The following is a 19,929-nucleotide window of genomic DNA, read 5'->3' on the forward strand; positions in this document are numbered from 1 at the left end:
TATTTTATCATTCATTAATTTAGTCAATCAATGTATTAACTACATATCATACAAAGAATGTGAAAGTTTAACTGTGATAACTAAGACAAGAAGTGAACCGTGCTCTGAATACGTATAATAAGGAAATTTGGTTCCTCCGTGTAGGTCAGGTAAACTCTACCAGGAAAAGAGATTTGAGGGTTGTAGAGAGATAAGAAGGCGAAGGAAGAGGAGAAGACTGCAGGCAGAAAAAGCCACATGGGTAAAGGTCCTTTGGTGGGGAGAGAGTAGGACATGGACATGGGACCACTGAAGGCCAGTGTGACTGAGAGAACGAAGCTAAGGAAATGTCAAAGGCAGCAAGTTGCTGGAGAGGCCAGTCAGAGCCAGATGGTGCAAAGAGTGTTCTCGGGAATCAACACACGTTGGAGAAAGAAAAAAAATGCAGGATTTACCAGAGGGAGAAATTGCTCTATGATGCAAACCCAACAGAGATTCATCCAGGCTCTTAACTCTTCTAATTTATCCCAGTTTGGAGTAAGAAGGCCTCGTTTTTCTCTTTCTCCCTTGGCTAGTCACTAGCAGGTAGTCTCCCAAGGAAGGAGGAGTGCCTTTGGATAAAGTAACTCTCTTCAGATGAGGGTACTTCCTGGAGAGGCCTGACAGCTTTGTGCTACATTCTCACCAGCTGGGGGAGTAAGTCCTTCATTCATGAAAGGTGACCCGGGCAGAAAGAACATCAGTGTCCCCGGCACCAACTGATTTCTACTCATTTCTCAGGTCTCAACCTAAATGTTGTTTCTTTCTGGAAGCATACTGGAGAGCTAGAAGTATGTTCCTATAACACCACCACACCATCGTTCTCTTTCGTAATGATCCATGTTGTTGTCCTTACTTGTGCAATGTCTGCTATCATCATGCACCTGGGTTTGATGAGGGTAGGAACCATGGTCACCCTGTTCAACCACTGTATCCTCAACAACCAACACAGTGCGAAGCATGTAAGAGATGCTTAATAAGTATACCTAGAAAGAATGAAAATCCCCAAGCACCTTGGTTTCCACAATAAGTAACAAACAAGTTGGTGATGCTAATTGTTGTTAAATATAAATCTGCCTGGAATATAAATCTGCCTTGAAGTACTCTTGGGAAAAAAGAGAGCCTTGGTATATTTCTTGGGTTTCTGGGAATTTACTGACATATATAATTAATGACTTTTTCTAATCAGAGATTTTGAAAAACTTCAAGTATTTTTTAAAAAGCAGTTGTATGTTTGTTTTGTTTTATGTTGTGGCAACCCCTTATCCTTATTTACTGGATAAAGCCAGTACATCTATATATATGAAGTCTTTTCAAAGTATATTGTTTATCATAAACAACAGGATTTTTTAATGGGTTAATCAGCTCCAAAGAAACACAGCTATGGGCATGAATGAGAGCTCTGCTCCTTCACTAACTGATGAAATGTTCTGCATAACTTTCCCAGTTTGTTCAGGTTGAAAATATTCCCTTTGCAATCAGGAGTGCAAAAATGAATTTCTACTTATTTGGCAGTCAGTAGATTGTACTATACTTGTTTACTCTGAGAAATATGCCTCTTGGGTGGGAAATCGATTTTCCTTCATTCAGTTCTGTATGTTCATCTGGCCTACATAACACTTGGGATTTTGTTCAGAGAGTTTGCTAGTAGGAGTGTATTTTAGATGTTCTATATCACAAGTTTCTAGTGTAGGTGAAAATTAACTAAACATATACCAGATGTATTCCACCTAAAATATAATAAAATAAACTGATTTCATAACTTTTATGGGTCTTTAACAAGTAAAAATTTCTTTATTCTTTCCTGGTTGTAGAAAATAATCCATAGAGTTCAGAGTAACTGAGCTATTATATTGTGTCCTTGTTAATTAATCATCCTGTAATAGTATACTGCATGTAATTTGATGAAAACAGAGCAACCAAATAATTTCTATTAAAATAACACAAGTTCCATCCTCTATTGCTTCCTTGTGATTGCTTTTGACAGATAAAACTAAGTAACTCAATCATCAGTGATAAGAGATTACAATCAACACAAGTCTCAAAATTCTGGTTGACACAAAGGAAAACTCTCAATAAAGATTTGAAATGAAATGTTTTTTTCTGCAAGAATGCTATCGTGATTATTTTTAAGTTGAAAAAAATTCATTAGTCTAATTTGTCTTTAAATGTGACTGGGAACTCTGCCTGGAGTTAGTTAACTGGAGACATAGAACACAGGCCCATATTTAGGTTTCGAAAGAAGATGAGGAAGAACGGGGGCATATCACATCCTATTGAATATATAATTTAATTCAGATTCCAGTAAGACTTGCTTTCAATTTAGGGGGGTATCATCCTAATTTCGATAGACTCTACTGTAGTAGTAATAATACTGATGTTAATATTTTACAGATATGCTGAACATATTATTTTCTATGATAAATGATAATTTTGAATCCATGTCTTGATCAGTTTTTTCAGAGTAATAAATTAGAAGCTCAACTTTTGCTTTCTTTATTCTCCTACATTTATTCATTTCTTCTCAATCCAATTCTAAGTTGATTTTCGGATTACCTTTCTACATTCCCTAAGCCTTTAAGAGAACACTAAGACAATTAAAAATTAATTTCTTCAGATTGGCATTTGGTTTAATTTTATATTTTCACTGAATATCTTCATGTTTTTAATGTCCTTGTGGTACCTTAGTTATGGGTACCACTGGAAAATATATGACACAAGATTCAGTTTCTGATGCAATAACGTCTGCTTCCTTATGCCCTTGGTATCATTTTAAAAGAATAAAAGAAGCAAGTATGACAAAATATTTGTATGGAAGAAACAAAAAGAAAGCAACAATTTTGTTCCATACTTAATGGCTGAGTTCATTTTTAATTAATATCCCTAATATACTGTGAGGTGTTTGTTTCAAATTAGAAGCAACTTTTATCTTTTATTCTGGGGTATTTATGCAAGTGCTAATTTTAAAACACTCTCAAAAGAAATATGAAATAGACCTACTTCATTAATTTTCAATAAAAATTTTCCTAGGGAAAGAATGCATTTATCAGGAATTCTATGATATCAAATCATGTATGTCAAAGGAGTTCAAAATATGAAAGAAAATTGTTTCTTCTGCCCTGAACTCTGATAATCCTTTTATACTGAGTGAATTACTTAGAATTACGAAGTAATCCAGAGTGCCAGCAGAATATTTTATAAAGACTTTAATTTTGTATAACTTTGGCTCTGAGAATGTAATAATGCAAGCCTTATACACAGTGATACTGGTAGACTAAAAAATATTCAGTAGCAAATGGGATTTTCCTCATCAACTACATTCAATGCGTAGGCTTGGGGTGCATTTTTGGTGCATTTTCATTATTGAGGTTCTTTCATAATTAGGGTTGCAATCCCTTGTTGGTCATGTCCACAGTTAGGTTAAGGTTTGACTGGCTAACTCTCATGAATGGAAGTTTATGCTGGTCGTTGGCTGCCAGCTCAGCTGGGACTGTCAACAAAAATGCCTACATATAGTCTAACATGTATTTCATCCTTCAGGTAGATGCATTTTCTACATGATGACTGGTTTCCCATAGAGTATATTTCCTAAGAGAACCAGGTAGAAGACACAGGACATTGTTGGACCTAGACACAGAAGTTAGGCAGCATCACTTCAGCCACATTCTATTAGTTACAATGAAGAGAAGGAACATAGGGCCCACCTTTCAATGAGAAAAGAGTTAAGGATATGCAGGCCTGCTACAATGGAGTATGCTCACTTTAGTGAAGTTTGGCCCAGGGTTGCCAAAGATTCTGCGCATGAAAAAGTCTTACTGAGAGGTAGGAAAAGGGGAAGGAGTAGAGGGAGGAGCAGAAAATCTTAAATTTAGGGGCAGAAAAATGAAGTTTAAGGTGAGGAAAGGTCATGTTGAAGGTAGAAAGTTACTGTGGGTAGAAACACATCTTGATAAAAGAGTTAGAAAGAGCAGGAGAGTCTCTAGGCAAATGACAAGGAAAAAGAAGCAGGGGATACGGAAGGGGAATCCAGGTGAGTCTTGTTCTCTGACCTTGGGCAGAAGCTGACTACCTTATGATATCAGTCTACTTATTCGGAGGTTCTTGGGATGACTGACCGCTTCTGGCTGTTGTCTGCTTCTGGAACTCCTGATATAGCCTCAGTTTCAGGTCTCTGGTTAGAATACTTCTCCAGTCTGAATAGCTCTTGTATTTCTTTAACTGTGAAACATGAATGCAAGGTTGAATAACTGATAATTTGACAGGAGTTTTAGCAGAGTAAACTGGAATAAGATCCCTTCCATCTGGGCTCAAGGTGGGTTTTCCAGTGGTGGCATTTCAAGAATACCAGATCACCTATTTGTAAGTCATGTAAAGGATAATCAGGAAATTCTAAGGGGAAGGCAGCCTTCATTTGCTGATATAGGATTGAGTATATTTTATTAACCCTTGAGAGTATCTAAGGATGACAGACTGTGTCAAGATAGAATCTTCTGCAGGCCAAAATGAATAAGGCATCCTCATGGGCCTTTCCATGATAATTTCGAAAGGAGATAGTTTATGCATAGATAGGGGTGAAATTCTGAGAGTCATAAGAGCAAGAGGAAGCTCTCATGGCCATAGTAAGTTCCATTCTTCAGATATTTTAGCTAGTTTGGTCTCGAGGTACTGTTGGCTCTTTCTGTGGTGCCTGATTACCGAGAATGGTAAGAGCAGCGGAGACTTTGACTAATGCGTGTTGCCTTTTCAATTTCCTGTATAATTCTGTCAATGAAATGGGATCTTCTGTCACTAGATATATTAGAGGGGAAGGTTCATTCTACAAAAACTTTGGCAACTGATGTTGCTGAGGTATTGTGGCAGGGGACAGCCTCTATTTAGAAAACATGCAGATTAGAGTAGTATACATGGGTAGCCTTGTGCTTTTCGTAATTTGATGTAATCTATTTGCAAATGAAGGAAGGTCTGGTGGGGGAAGATCTACTTCCCTTCCTTGCTCCACAAAGGACACACAGTTTTTCCAGGATTATGCTTCTGCCACATGAAGCAAGTGGCAACCATTTGGTTCAAATAAAAGCTAAATGGCCCAAACTATTGTTTGTCTAATACATCCAGCATTTTGTCCTTTCCGTGGTGAGTCATATCACGTAAACTATACACAACGACTTGCGCAGCAGACTTAAGAGCCATCCAGTGGCCATCTTGGTGTTTCCAAAGCCTATCCAAGTAGACTGAACATCCCACTTTTCCCATCCAGTTCTTTTTGAGGCTGAAGCTGTTATATGAGTCATGCAGATATCTGCTATTATTTCCTTGGGAGTCATTCTAAAGAATTTGTTTCCCTCAAGGAAAGGTGAATAATTCCACCAGGCAGGGCCTTGAAACAGACTCCAGGGGCATAGTCCCAAGTCGGAAGCCACTTGAATATCTTAGGTGGTATGGGAAGAGGCTGCTAGTTTAGCATATTTATCAGACAATTTGTTTTCCTGGGCCTTGTCTAAGTTTTTTATACCACGCCCCTCAGTTTTAACCATAGCAATATGCTGGGGTAATAACAAGGCTTCTAAAAGTTCTATTACTTCAGGTCTATTTTTGACTGGGATACCAGCTGTTGTCATGAATCCTTTGTTTCCATAACATACCAAAATCATAAACTACCCTAAAGGCATAGCGGCTGTCAGTATAAATGTGAACCTTCTTTCCCTCTGCTTTTATGCAAGTCTGAGTGATATCAATTAATTCAGCCATCCGAGCTGATTTAACATTTAGCAGGGCTTTATATTCAAGAGATTTGTGTTGATCATTGAGGGCATACCCAACCTGGAAGGTCCCATATTCATTCTGGAGGGAAGTACCACGAACATAAATAATGAGATCAACTTGGGGGACATTTTCTGATAAATCTAGCCTACAATAAGATAATTATCTGGTATTAGTGAAGCAATCATGGAGGTTCTGTCAGTGGGTAAAGCAAACAGGGTGGCAAGGTTAAGCTTCTAACAGGAATGTATGGTGATGACAGAGACGAAGAAATAGTAAGTCAAGATGTGGAATAGTACTGTGTATATTCATTAAGAAATTGGGTTTATATACCATGAGGAACACTTACGTCAAGCAGATGACCTAATACTAAATCAGAGGTAGCATGGACAATTTTGGCAGTTGTGGCCACAGCTCACAGGCAAGAGGGCTGCCTCAGCTACTGGGTCTAAGGCCAAGCTATGATACCCCATGGGTCTCTGGTATCCATTTGGCCTCTGGGATAATACTACAATGGCATGACCCTCTCATTCATCAACAAACAAGGGAAAAGGCAGAGAGCAACTGGGAAGTCCAAGGGTGGGAGGTGAAAGCAGAGATCCCATAAGGTTCTCACAAGCATCTTCGGATAGGAGATTCGAGATTATTGGGTCTGGGGATGATTCCTTAGTCACAGCATAGAGAGGTGAAGCAATCATAGGGAAATTAGGTATCTATACCTTATAATATCTCACAAGACCCCCAAAATCTCTCAGATGTCATTTTTTTTCAGGGAGAAAAAAAATGTTGGATGGTAAATTCTTGGTCTGCGGAGATAGTTTTTCCTGTGGCTGAGATGTCATGGCCAAGATATCAGACATACAGAGAGCATAACTGAATTTTGTCTCTAGACATCTTGTGACCCATTCTTGCTAATGTCTTAAGAAGGTATTCAGTGTCCAGAAGGGACCTGTCATAACTGTCAGAACATATAAGGGAGTCATTTATGTACTGGATTACTGTGGAGTCTCCTGGGATTTTTTTTTCAAGTCTTTCAAATTGACATTTAGGGTATGCAAGAGAAGGTAGAGGCCTCAGTAAATTCTTCAGGCATAACAGGCCAGGTATATTGTTGGTTTCCCCAGTGAAGGCAAGCAAGTGTTAGGATTCCTTGTGAAAGGGAATACAAAAAATGCTGAACATAATCAACGGCTGTGAAATATTGGGTGCTGTAAGGGATAGCAGAGAGGATGGTGTTAGCATTAGGCAACAAGGAAAATCTAAATTTGATGATTTTATTGACAGAGGTTAGACCTTGAACTAACTGACAACCTTTCCCATTAGTTTTCTTAATAGCCAAAATGGAAGTATTGCATGGACCAAAAGTGAAGACAAAGTTTTTTGTGTAATAAAGTCTGGAATATTGGGCAAAGCCTCTCAAGCCCTTCTGGTTTTAGATGATATTAAGGAATCCTGGGGAAGAGTGTGAAAGAATATATTTCCACTTTGAGGGATTCTGCATCCTGTATGTGTCCAATACTAGTGGAATTTGTTGCCCATAAATAAGAAGGAATTTTATCTAACAGTTGATTTAAATCTTCGCTCAAATAAGTTAGGTTGAAGGGGGCAAAGAAACTCAGGCAAGTTGGACAAAGCCCTTAGGGGACATACACAGGAAGGGGAGGAATTGAGGACCTGTAGGAAGGAGTCTTTTAGAGGCACAATAAATTTTGATACCATAATTCATTAGATGATCCCTCCCTAACAGATTTACTTGGGTGGTAGAACTGAGAAGGAAGTTGTTTTGAGCTTTAAAAGGTCCTGTAGAAATATTAAGAGGTTGCAACAGAAGAAATCATGAGGTAAATTATCAAACCCATCACTGTTAAAGTTTTGGACTCTGAGGAAGGGGGGCAGGAAATGAAGTGATGTTAAAAGTGGAACATGCTGCTCCTATATCAATGAGAAACTTGGCGGGGTGCCCTTCAACTTGCAGGGTTATTTTTCTCTTGCAAGTTTAGTGATAGTTGAGGGCAGTGGGCACTTACTTCCTCCGAGGACAGTCAATCATGCTCTGATGAGAAAAAGACTCCAGCTTCCCCCTCCTCTTGAGGTCTAGACAATCCCAGACTCAGTGTCTTCTTTCCTTAAAATTTTGGGAAGTGTCTTGATCAGTGAGAAACTGTGATTTTGCAGCTTGCCATAGATTAAATTTTTCAGGTTTTTCTGACTGTTTTAATTGCAAGGCCAAAAGGTTGCATTGTGTTTATTCTCTGTTTTCAGAAACACTGTTTTCGTAATGCTGGGCTAATGTCTGGACCTCAGATGTGTTTGCATTTTGCCAGTTAATATCTTCCTATAATGTGCCATGGAGCTCTGGTCTGACACCATTTATGAAGTTTGTGGTCAGAGGCTGTTTGGGAAGTCATTTCTAGCTCTGAATGCCTTTCCATGTTCTCTTCAATCAATGGTGATAGCCATAGTTTTATCTCTTTGTTGTGGAATGTCCCCTAGTAATTTTTCTTTTACTTCCCTCAGTTTCCAATGGGAATCAAGTAGTCTGAGACCTCTGAAGGTCTTTAAAGGTGGGCCTTTTGGCTTTTTAAACCAAAGGGAGGCATCTCCAGGTCCAACCAACAGGTGTATAAGTTGATATAAATTGGGGAATCCAGGAGAACATGTTCCTAGAACAATTCTAAATTGTTCAGTAAATCTTTCCCTTTCCTTTCGGAAGTCAGAGAAGCCTTTGGTGATGGCATGTAATTCAAAGCAAAACCAAGGTCCCTAGGCTTCATGTGCAAAAGATGGGGGCCTTGTGAACTTCATGGTTACAGGGAGTTGAAGGGCTGGAGTGTGAATGATGGAGGATATTCTGGGGAAAAGAAGGATTCAGAGGAGAACTAGGAGGGAAATATTTGGGTGCCAAGGGGAAGGGAGTCTAGACAGCTTACTGGGTCAGAAAAACTTTTTTCTGTAGAAATTTCAATAGTTTGAGGGAGGCTTGAATTATTTAGCCATTTTTCAGCTTCTTCATACCAAGAGAAATAAGCAGACCATTTTGTGTCCAAGATTTTTGTACCTTTTACTCTAGGGCTCCTTTCAGGTGGATTAATTTGGAGATATCCCAGAAACCCCAGAGGGGCCACTGCAGCTCAAATGAGTGTCTAGTAAACTTTGCCAGGGAGAAAGAAAGTGGATAGTATTAGAGTGTAGTGGTTAAGCATATAGTCAGCAAGAGTTTGAGAAGGGGGGGGTGGTTTTTAATAATTTAAGAATATTCCATGTTCTTGACTAATGATATCTTTATGCTTATGGACAGAGAGGCCTAGGACTAGCTTTTATTTGCCTGAGACTCTAATGCAACTTCTAGAGCATATTTGATTCTTAAAATCCATCTGTTCTCACCATGCTTGGATGGATATTTATCTGGAACACTGGGATTTGGAATCAGATTCACCACCGGACACCGAAATAAGCAAGCAGACTGGAGACAAAAGGCCTCGGTGCATGCTGGGAGGTCTGGTTGTCATGTCTGAGGGTCCAATGGTGGTTCCAATCCAGATCCGAGTCACAACACCAAGAAATTGTTAAAGAGAACCGGAGCTAGATACTAGTTAAAGTGGTAAAGACCAATTTTATTCAGAAACTATTGCAATAGGGAAAAAGATAATTTGGTATAGAAATGAGCTCAATTACAAATACAAGTGGGAATTTATAGACAAAGAGCAAGGTGACAGGGTCAGTGGATGAAGAATTACTAAGAGGAGACATCAAGGGTATGGGGAATTTTGCTAAATTGACTTAACAGGATTCTTACTGAAGGCAGGCCAAGGTGATGAGATAGCAAGGGTGGAAGATTCTCTCTAAACCAACTTAGCAGGATTCTTTCTAGGATTGGACTCAGCAAGGATGGATGTGGAAGCCCAAGGTGAAGTCCTAGCTGAGAAGAGGGCACAGAGGAACCTGTCTAAAGTTTGGTCAAGGACTGTCTTTGTCACCTCCCTCCAGCTCCATTTCAACAGAAACACCCCTATTCACATCCCTACTCTAGCTTAGTGTTCTGTGAATTTCAGATTCAGACCATTCTTATCTGTAGTAGACTAAAGAACACAGGAGATCTGCCAGCTATCTTTTCAATACCAAAATCACCGAGAAAGCTATTTAGCATCCCTGTTCCATTAGAGGTATCTCCAGCATTAGCTTTGGCAGATGTTGGCAGAACAGGTATCCTGCTGAGCAGTATAATTTAAGGAATATCACATAGAGGAAGGGATAATTTCTATAAGTATCTGTCATCACATACTGTGTCTGCAATTCTTCTTTCGGAGTGTAATCTTTTGTATTAAGGTTGCTATTTTAAAAAACTGCTACCCTATTCTCTCCCCCAACCAACCCCACCACCAAAACACAAACAAACCATTAGTATTCAAAAATAAAAGCACTATTTCATTTGTTTTATTCATTTGTCTTCTACATAACTTGTTTGAACAAAGGAGTCCATGGCTAAAAACGTAAATCAATAAAACAGAAGTCTTGCAAAACACCAGGTGAAAAAAGGAGAATCTCCCGGAAACCATGCCAACCCCAATTAAAACAGACTGTTGCTGCTATGTAAAAATAATCTTGGTGTAGATGGGCACAGAACTGTACAAGTTTGAAAAGGTCACAGAGCTGAGGCAGCGCCAACAAAAAGCGAGCAAATGAACTTTGGAACTAGGTCCCGTGGTTTTCAACCAGGGGTCATTATACCCCTCTTAGAGGGTACTTAAAAATTCATGGGAGAGTGTTTGGTTGGGTATTACAAACATTTAAAGCCTTGGAGGAGGAGTATTAAACCTCCCATCCCCATGACTCCAAGATCACTGGGCCTGGTGTTGGGCAGGTAACTTCACTCTACATTGTCTCCCACCTCTACTCTTTCTTGATACTGTCATTTTAAAGACACTGTAATAACTCCCTCTTAGCACCTAGTTCAATGTCACTCCCCTGAACCATCCCTGGCATGGTTCTCCATGACTTCAACATCCCCTGAGATGAGGCATCCAAGTACCACTGCCTCTTGGGCTGTTGTACTCTCTCCACGCCTTCAATAAAAGATCAATTCTTACTCCTCATCTCACTTAACTTGTGTCCATCATCTGGTACCGTTCACCACTCCTTCTTTCTTGAACCACTGTGCTCATATCACCCTCAAAGCATCACACTTTCTTGGATTTCCTCCTCTGTTACTGCCACTCTTTCTCAGATTCCATCAGTTATCCTTTCCTATTTCCCTAATTTTGTAACATTTGTAATGCCCCACAGCTTAATTTCAGACTTTTGTTTTATCCACATTCCCTCTCTAGGTGATTTCACCAGTCTAATGACTTTACCATCTGTACTCTGGAGAAACAAAAAATCCTACTTGCAGTCTAGGCCTCTTCCCTGAACTTCAGGCGCATATAACCAATTACCTATTCAACATCACTATTTGTATGCTAATATTCATCTTTATCAATAACATGCCCAAAAACAGATTCTTGAATTTTTCCCCAAAGTGATTTTTTTTTAAAAAGTCCTCCCATCTCAGTAAATGGCAATTTTATTATTGCATTCTAAGAAACTTTGAGCAAACTTTGATACTCCCCATCTGATCCATTAGCAAATTTGTCGACGTAAGCTACAAAATAGACAAGAAACCCAAGTACTTTTCACCACTACTACTACTGCCATCTTGATCTAACAACCAACATCTTCAGCCTGTATTACTGCAAAGTTTCTTCACTGTTCTTTTTCTACCTAGTCTATTCTTGGAATAGCCAGAGTGATTCTTTTAAAGTATAAGTTTCTACTATTTCTTTGACCAGTCTACCTCATAGATTCCTTTCCCCTGTGAGTTCCTAAAATCCTTATTTTCTATAGCATTTATTTAGTTGTTGATATATGGTATCTTTTCAAACTTTAATTGGTTCTTTTTTTATAGGTATTTGTCTACATGGCTCGTTTTCCCAAGTAGAGTCCAAGCTACTTGAATATAGGAACTATTTGTTACACTTCTATTTGTTACTATCCCCCATTAGGGATATGTAACAAATGTAGGGACTCAGTATATTTGGCAATAAATGAAATAACTAGAGGTAATACATGCCCTTAATATTCTAGATGCGGATGTCTTAAGTTCTTGCATTTCCAATATTGTGACCATAACTCCAGCATATCATTTCCCCCATAAATTATGGTAACATGTAAGCAAAACAAACAAAAAAAATCAATCTCTGAAAACTCTCAATGATTCTATAAATATACGATACATTTTCTGTAAATCGATTGAAACGAATTTTGCCACTTTCACACCCAATCTTATAGCATATTATAACTCTAGTGAGGTTAAAGATGAACTTAGCTGATTGTAATGAAGTGGAAGTAATGATGATAGAGGAATACCTGCTGAGTGTCTCTGGAATTGTACTTCTCTTGAAAAGTTATACATTTCTCGAACTTCAATTAAAATGACTCTCCAATTTTCTTTAATGCTTTGTTTTTTTTAATTGGATGAGCATATTTTGCATAGACCAGAGCATCCACCAAAGTCATTTCAGAAAACCCCCTATTTTTTTGTTTCCTCACTATAACTGCAGGAGGCCCATTCACATCATACATAACAAGTTGAAGCTACTGCTTCAACACTGCATTATCTAATGCAACCAGCATTTCTGTATTTCTTCTAAAAGTCAAATTTGACTAATTGCTTCGATTTTTACCCTCTCCCATCATCGGCAATAGCTGACATCTTTAATTTTTGACGTACTTTCAAAATAAAACCCTGATTTATTATTGCATATGGGACGACTAAGACAGAACATTATTTTGCTAGGGTTGCTCTAGGATAGGACAGGCTCAGTGACTTGTTACTTTTCCCTCAGTCTGTATAATTCAAATGTTTGTCTCTATTCACATCACTCTGCTAGTACAATGTCAATGCTGCTCATGAATCCCTGAGACTACACAAACCATATCTGTCAGTACTAGGGAACAAATGTGTGTAAATTGGGAAGTTAGTTTAAAAGCATGTATTTAAAAAGATTTGTCTCACAAAGGAAATCTAGATAATTCTATCATTAAGCAACTAGGTCTGAACATCATAATGGAAAAACTATAATAATAACTAATATGTTGGTAGCTGTCTGTGTGACAGGGATCTGTGTAAAACCTGAATTTAAGATTATAGGCTGGATATATATTTATAACACATCTATTTTCGTGAGTCTGGGCTCCTTCTGTTTCTTCTCTCTAGCTCTAAAAGGGAGGGGATTTTTGAGGTGTCTCATATTTGCCACCCTCTTCCCCTTCCCATGCTGCCTTTGGGGGATGGACATGGCTCTGAGGCCCTGTGAGCTTCCTGAAGAGTCCTTTGTCTGTTCATATTTCTGCCTTCCTCAAGGCCAATGCCACCCCTGCTCAGGCTTTCTCCTCATTTGACAGGAGCCAAGGATTCCAGTGGAGCCTGGAGAAGCTTGCATACATGCATAACTACAGAGGAGAGGAAACCAAGCATGACCCTGTGGGGCCCTCCCACGTACAAATCCTTTCCATGTCCCCTGTTTCTTGTTTGTAGGAAATAGGCTTCATTCAGCCTCCTTGACCTTCCCTGAGCTCCAAAGGGCAGATTCAAACAGTTGCTAATCAAGGGAGGGAAAGCAGAAACAAGGGAAGAGTAGTCAAGAAACAATAGTGCAGTAATTAAAGCAGGATCCTGGTTCCTCCTCAAGGAATATACATAACAATATCTTTGAGCTCTTCTTCAGCAACTAAGGCCCCTACCCAGGTGGAGGAAGGTAACTTCAGGCTGAGCACAAGATCCCTAGAGCACTGCCCTGTTACCTCACCACTAACCAATCAGAAGAAAGTCTGCACACACTGTAAGATAACAAAGATTCTGACACCCTCCCCAAATGATTAACTGCAATTAACTTCCCCTTTCTCCCTTTTAAAAACTTCCACAGTCAAGCAGAATCTTCAGAGTTGGGTTTTGGACACAAGTCCACCTTCTCCCTGGTTGCTGACCTCCTAAACAAAGCAAACATTCTTTCCAAGCAACACCTGTCTCTTGAGTATTGGCTTTCCAGCAGCAAGCAGCTGAACCTCAGTTCAATAATGGAGAGAGTAATGGAACACTGTGCTACCACTGTTAGGTAATGACTTCTCCCCAAGTGGTGATGACTGCTTTCACAACCAGCAGGTGCTATTGTGTGTCAAGGGCGGACAACCGCATCTAGCCTGGGGCTAAATCTCCCAATCCATCAGCCCATCTCACTCATTATCAAGAGAGTATACTTGTAGTTTCTTCTATTCCCCTAGGAAATATAGTTCTAGACCCCAGGCTTCTGTCTGCCCTTCTCCCTCCTGAAAACCAGTCTAAATTGTCCCCATTTCAGGTTAAAGCTTTCTTCCAAGTTCATTTAAGAGATGTGATTAAAATCTGATGTGACAGAAGTTTAATAAATGACGGCTATTACTTTTATTATCCATGCATAGAGCCATTCATCAATGATGTTTTTTCTCAGTTCCAGGCACAGCCTTAACGTTCTGCTTGGATTTTGTTTAAAAAACAAAATAGCAGAATGTATTAAAGAAGAACAAACTGCATAGCTCACTGATGTCCATTGTTTAAAAAAAGAAACCACAGGGCCCAAATGGAGTCACTTGTGCTAAGCCCCATGTCAGCAAACCACAACTTAATACCTAACATAATTGCAGTTTTAGTCTTTACACAAGTGAAATTTTAAACCAATCAGTCTGGAATTTCCTAATCAACACTAGTGAGGTAATCTGCATGACAGACTCCCACCCATCCCCCAAAGGAAGGTGACCTTGCCTGAAATAGTCCTTTCTTTTGTTTTTACTTTCTTGCCCCATTCCCTTTCTGCCTTTAAAAATCTTCATTTTGTACAGCTCCTTGGAGCACCTATCTACTTGCTAGATGTAATACTTCCTGATTCACATATTGTTGAATAAAGCAAATTAGATCCTCAGATTTACTCAGCTGAATTTTGTTTTTAACATCATAAACATTTTTTTCCTGAAGATCCTGGACTTGGTTTCTGTGCCTCAACTTTAAGAAATACAGAAGAATGGGTCATAGTTTTCTAAAAACAGTTGCTTTTTAGAATTATACCGAATTTTAAGTTTCTGCTAAAATAACACAAAGCTTCCTTATTAATGAAGGGGAAGAAAATATATCACTCCAAAATATGCCTTTTTGGTATGAGGATTACTTTAGGTAATTTGATTACTTTAAAAAAAATTAGCAGATACAGGATAAGATCTGAAAACTGAGTACAAGTTCCCATTTTGTAAGAGACATTTACATTTATAAGGGAAATGTCCATTTGTAAGGGCATCTCCCTCTCTGTACCAGGAAGAAAGGGGTGACTCTTACCCTTGTTTACTGTGCTTTTCCTGGTTACCTCCCCAAACTGGCTCCCCCCCCAACTCCCCCGCCCCCACCACCATCTTCTTTGTCTTTAGCTAAAGATGGTATTTAAGGTGGTGGCCTGGGCCATTTCAGAGTTACCCAGTTTTCCTAGGGCTCTCCCATGTATACAGGAGGTATACATGTTATTAAACTTCTGCTTTTCTCTTTTTAATCTTTTACTACAGGGTGTCTCAGCCAATAACCGAGAAGGGTAGAGGGAAAATTACTTTTCCTCCTGCACGTTAACATGTTAATTTTTAAAACTGTTAATAAAGAAGCCTTATTATTCATGAACCTATTATAGAGATGCGCTATAGAACCCATGGGTATCTGAATATAGTTCTGATATCAGTAATTCTTATGTCACTAATACTTATGTACTAGATCTATGGGACTTTTCAGTTCCTAATTTTTTGTAGTTAAGATTTTATTTGTTTAAGTTTCTTGGATATTTTGCATATTTTTCTGTTGGACTGTAAAAGATTGGAAATCACACATAGTCAAATTAGTCAGAGACAGGAAACTTCTTACACCCGGATTATGAAAACATCTCAGCAAAATACTAGGAAGCACTAGGTTACACCAAGCTACAAACTCTATTCTTAATGACTAGATAACTAGAAAACAAATAAACATTACAACAACATCTCCTGATTGGATCCCTATTACAACTTTAATGGCAACAATTCACTTATACTTTACATACCTTACATTTATCTGTTACATTTTAGATATGTATGTAAGAAATTTTTTGGTCATTTGCTTTTAAATCAATGACTTAAAATACTGCACTAGATTGAGCTTCTTGAGAATGGACACTCTGTCTTATTCATCTCTCATTTATTAGATCATGCATCATTGCCTAGCACTGGTAATGAAATGTTAAAACAATAACAACAATGACCATAGTAATATTGGTTAATCCTTGATACTTTTCACATCAAGCACTAATGTGATGGCTTTACATGGGTTGTTAAGTTCATTTAACAGACGAGAAAACTGAGGTACACATTAAGTAAATGACCTGAAGTCATGCCTCTTGATAGAACTAGGGTTCCAATCCAGGCCATCCATATCCACAGTCCACTATCAAAACCTCTGCCATAATACTCAACACACATTTGCTCAATGGATCAGAGAGTCCCAACATAAATGTCCTCTGTCTCTCTTTCTATGTTTCACTGTTGTACCCATTCTTGAAGGCTGCACTTTACCTTCTACCTACATCTCCCATTAGTTTGAATTTTAAGTTCCTTTGTGTACAACCTCCCACACAGTATGCTCCTCCCCTGCTTTATTTGACAAAGAAGTTCCTCAACTTCTTTCACAGTCTTCATCCCAAATGTAATTAACCTTGGCATGAAGATGGTCACTTGAGTCTTAAATGTCACTCACTTCACTCCAGATCATTTTAACCTATCTTCAGGCCCAAGAATTCTCAAGTAGCCTGTAAAGTGCTTCCATCTCAGTTAGCAAATGGAAAGCTAAAGGGAAGTGAGTAAATATCACAATGGAATAGTAGTAAAAACAAAAACCTTATTGAAACTGAGCAGGACCCTGCGGGGCCTTCCTGGGTACCAATCCTTTCCATGGTCCCATTTCTTGTTTGTAGGAAACAGGCTTCATGCAGTCTCCTTGACCTTCCCTGAATTCCAAAGGGCAGATTCAAACAGTTGCTAATCAGGGAAGGGAGGGACTGCAGAAACAAAGGAGGAGCAGTCAAGAAACAATACTGCAGCCATTAAAGCAGGATCCTGGTTCCTCCTCAAGGAATATACATGACAGATATATCTTTGAGTTCTTCTACAGGAACTAAGGCCCCCACACAGGTGGAAGATGGTAACTTCAGGCTGAGCACAAGAGTCCTAGAGCACTGCCCTGTTACCTCACCACCCACAAATCAGAAGAAAGTCACACACCCTGCAGTCCTCTCCCCAGATTTTGACTATAAAAACGTCTCCCTCAAAACCATCCTGGAGATCAGGATTTTGGAGCATGAGCCACCTATTCTCCTTGCTCAGCCCTGCCATAAATCTTTCTCTGCTCCAAACTTGAATGCTTCCATTTGTTTGGCCTCACCGTGCGTCGGGCACAGGAACTGTGTTTGGCAACACTACAATAGCTGTTGTGGTCAGTCATTTTATATATGAATTCACAAATGACTGAATTTTCATATAGGACATTGAGTTCTTCCCACTTTTACAGGGACATTTTTTCTCTGTACACTATAAGTACGTGAAAAAATCTTTAGGATTCCATCTTGTTACTCTGGCAAGAATAACACCTTTCAGTAATTTAAAAAATGCCTCTTGACTGTTATTCTGTAAGTATCCCATAAAGTAATGAAACCAAGCAGGACCCTCTGGGGCTCCCGGGCATGGAAGCCTTTCTTTGTCCCCTATTTCTTGTGTGTAGGGAATAGACTCCAGCCTCCAAGACCTTCCCTGAGTTCCAAAGGGCATGTTTGAACAGTTGCTAATCAGGGAAAGGAGGGGATGCAGAGACAAGGGAGGAACAGTCAAGAAACTATAGTGCAGCCTTGGGACACGATCCTGGTTCCACCTCAAGGGATACACATAACAGTAACTTTGAGCTCTTCTGCAGAACTATAACCCCCAACAAATGGAAGATGTTAACTACTTGATGAAGCATTGTTCATTCCAGAGAGAAGGTCACAGTCGGATAACCTCGAGAACCACAGAAGCTCATCAGGAGACCACCTGAGGCCAGATTAAAGGAATGCAGGCCCTGCACACATCCCGATCTTTATCAGTAACCCCACCCTTGAACCACTGCTATAAAACTCCTCACCAAATCCCCCTGGGTTGAGACACACAATTTGAGGGCACAAGTCTGCTGAGGTCCCCTTTGCCTGGCAAAGCAATACAGCTATTCTTTTCTACTTCACCCAAAACTCTGTATCTGATATTCAACTTGGCACTGATGCACAGAGGCTGAATTTTCGGCATCAGTAACAAGTATCAGGCTCACAGCTGCTGCAGCAGGATACAGTCTCCAGTCATCAAGGTCTCACAAAGAGAATGGGGTAATGATCAAATCTAACAGGTCAATATTTACACTTTTTTTATAGACTTGCTGAGCAATTCACCACAAACTTCCTACCTGGTAGCGATCTGGAGTTTTGGTAAAGCCTCAGGTTGGAGAACTTCTTCCATTTGACACTGAAGGAACTCTCATCAATGTGGGTTTTAAACCTTGAATGTACAATAGAAAATACAAAGCAACATTAGTAATACAGGGGACTTCTATAAAGGCAATAGTCAAGTATGTTTGATGTCACTAAAAGCATTAAACAAACTAGGGGGGAAAGGTTTAATATTAAAATATGATCTTTCTATAACATATGTTTTCAAGGACTTTATTAAGTATAGGTGATTTGAGATATAGATTTTGGAATCTTTTTTTAAGGCATAGGGTATTGTAAGCAAAAAACTGAGTCTGAAATGTTGAGGAAAATTAAATACAATATTAAATTTTTTTGAATTGAAATAATAAGTATAAAATGAGCCATTAATATAAAAGTCTGATAAACTATCATTTCATTAATAGCAAAGGAAAATACAGGGGTTTTTTTTGTTTTTTTGCTTTTTTGGTACGCGGGCCTCTCACTGTTGTGGCCGCTCCCGTTGCAGAGCACAGGCTCCGGACGCACAGGCTCAGTGGCCATGGCGCACGGGCCCAGCCGCTCTGCAGCATGTGGGATCTTCCCGGACCGGGGCACGAACCCGCGACCCCTGCATCAGCAGGCGGACCCTCAACCACTGCGCCACCAGGGAAGCCCAGAAAATACAGTTTTGCAGATTCCACAAGTGGGCAAAATGTCTGTATAAAATTTCCCACATATGTTCTACTAAGAACTTTTAAGTTAAAGATAACTTTCAAATTAATTCTGAAAAGATGCCTATTGCCTGTGTCTACTTTCAGTAGCATAGGCACAAAAGACATGTTTCAGGATATAACTCTTGGTGCCAAAGTGATTACCGAACTGTTAGACACTAATTAGGCAGTGCCATGGGCAGAAAAATATGTTGTTACTGTTTTCATGAACAGAGAAAAGAAAAATGTTGAATATAGCTTGAGAAAATTATTGCTGTTTTTCATGTTTCTAAGAGTTCTTACAAACCAGGTAATAAAAATATAAAACCTCTGGAGCCTTGTTGCAAATAGCCCTTTGCCTGCACTGATACTTGATTTAAAGTGATCATGTTGTACTTGGTGGTTAAGAAAAGAGGATATACTTTCCTTCTAAGGAGCTTAAATAATCTCTTAAAGATAGATTTGCAAATTAAAGTGACGTTTATTTTATCTAACACACAATGGACATTTCTAAAATTAACTACTTATGAGGATTTATTAATATGTTCCTGGCTTCCCTGTATTGATATGACAATTAAATCACCGGCAGCAGAAATGAAGGTTTCCTGTGAGACAGTAAGTTGGTATATGGTATTGACTGAGAACATGACGTTTGCAGTTAGTGTGAAGTTGAACAATTTGAAAAAAGCTTACATGGGGAAAATTGAGACTGAAACATGCTTAAGGAATTACTATTTTGTTGATTCTATTTTTTTATGGAAAACCAAATATGTACAGAAATAATTAATCTCCAAACACCAATCATCCAGTATGAATACTTATGAACTCATGGCCAATCCTGCTTCAGATACCCACTCCCTTCCCTACCTTCCATATTATTTTGA

The 19,929-nt window shown here is 39.1% G+C and overlaps 1 protein-coding gene across 2 annotated transcripts in view; it reads right to left on the minus strand.

Moving 5' to 3' along the window:
* The window catches only part of LOC307180283 (uncharacterized protein), a 516,275-nt gene that overhangs the window by 107,662 nt on the left and 388,684 nt on the right, over positions 1–19,929 (minus strand). For both annotated transcript variants that reach the window (XR_013825714.1, XM_079910459.1), the window contains one exon: positions 18,332–18,423. Coding sequence is in view for 1 of the 2 variants with exons in the window: in XM_079910459.1 (XP_079766585.1) it covers positions 18,362–18,423 (62 nt within the window). In the remaining variant the exon portion in view is untranslated. The remainder of the gene's footprint in view (positions 1–18,331; positions 18,424–19,929) is intronic.

Source organism: Stenella coeruleoalba, assembly GCF_951394435.1.
Source record: "Stenella coeruleoalba genome assembly, chromosome: X".
NCBI classification, from domain to species: domain Eukaryota; kingdom Metazoa; phylum Chordata; class Mammalia; order Artiodactyla; family Delphinidae; genus Stenella; species Stenella coeruleoalba.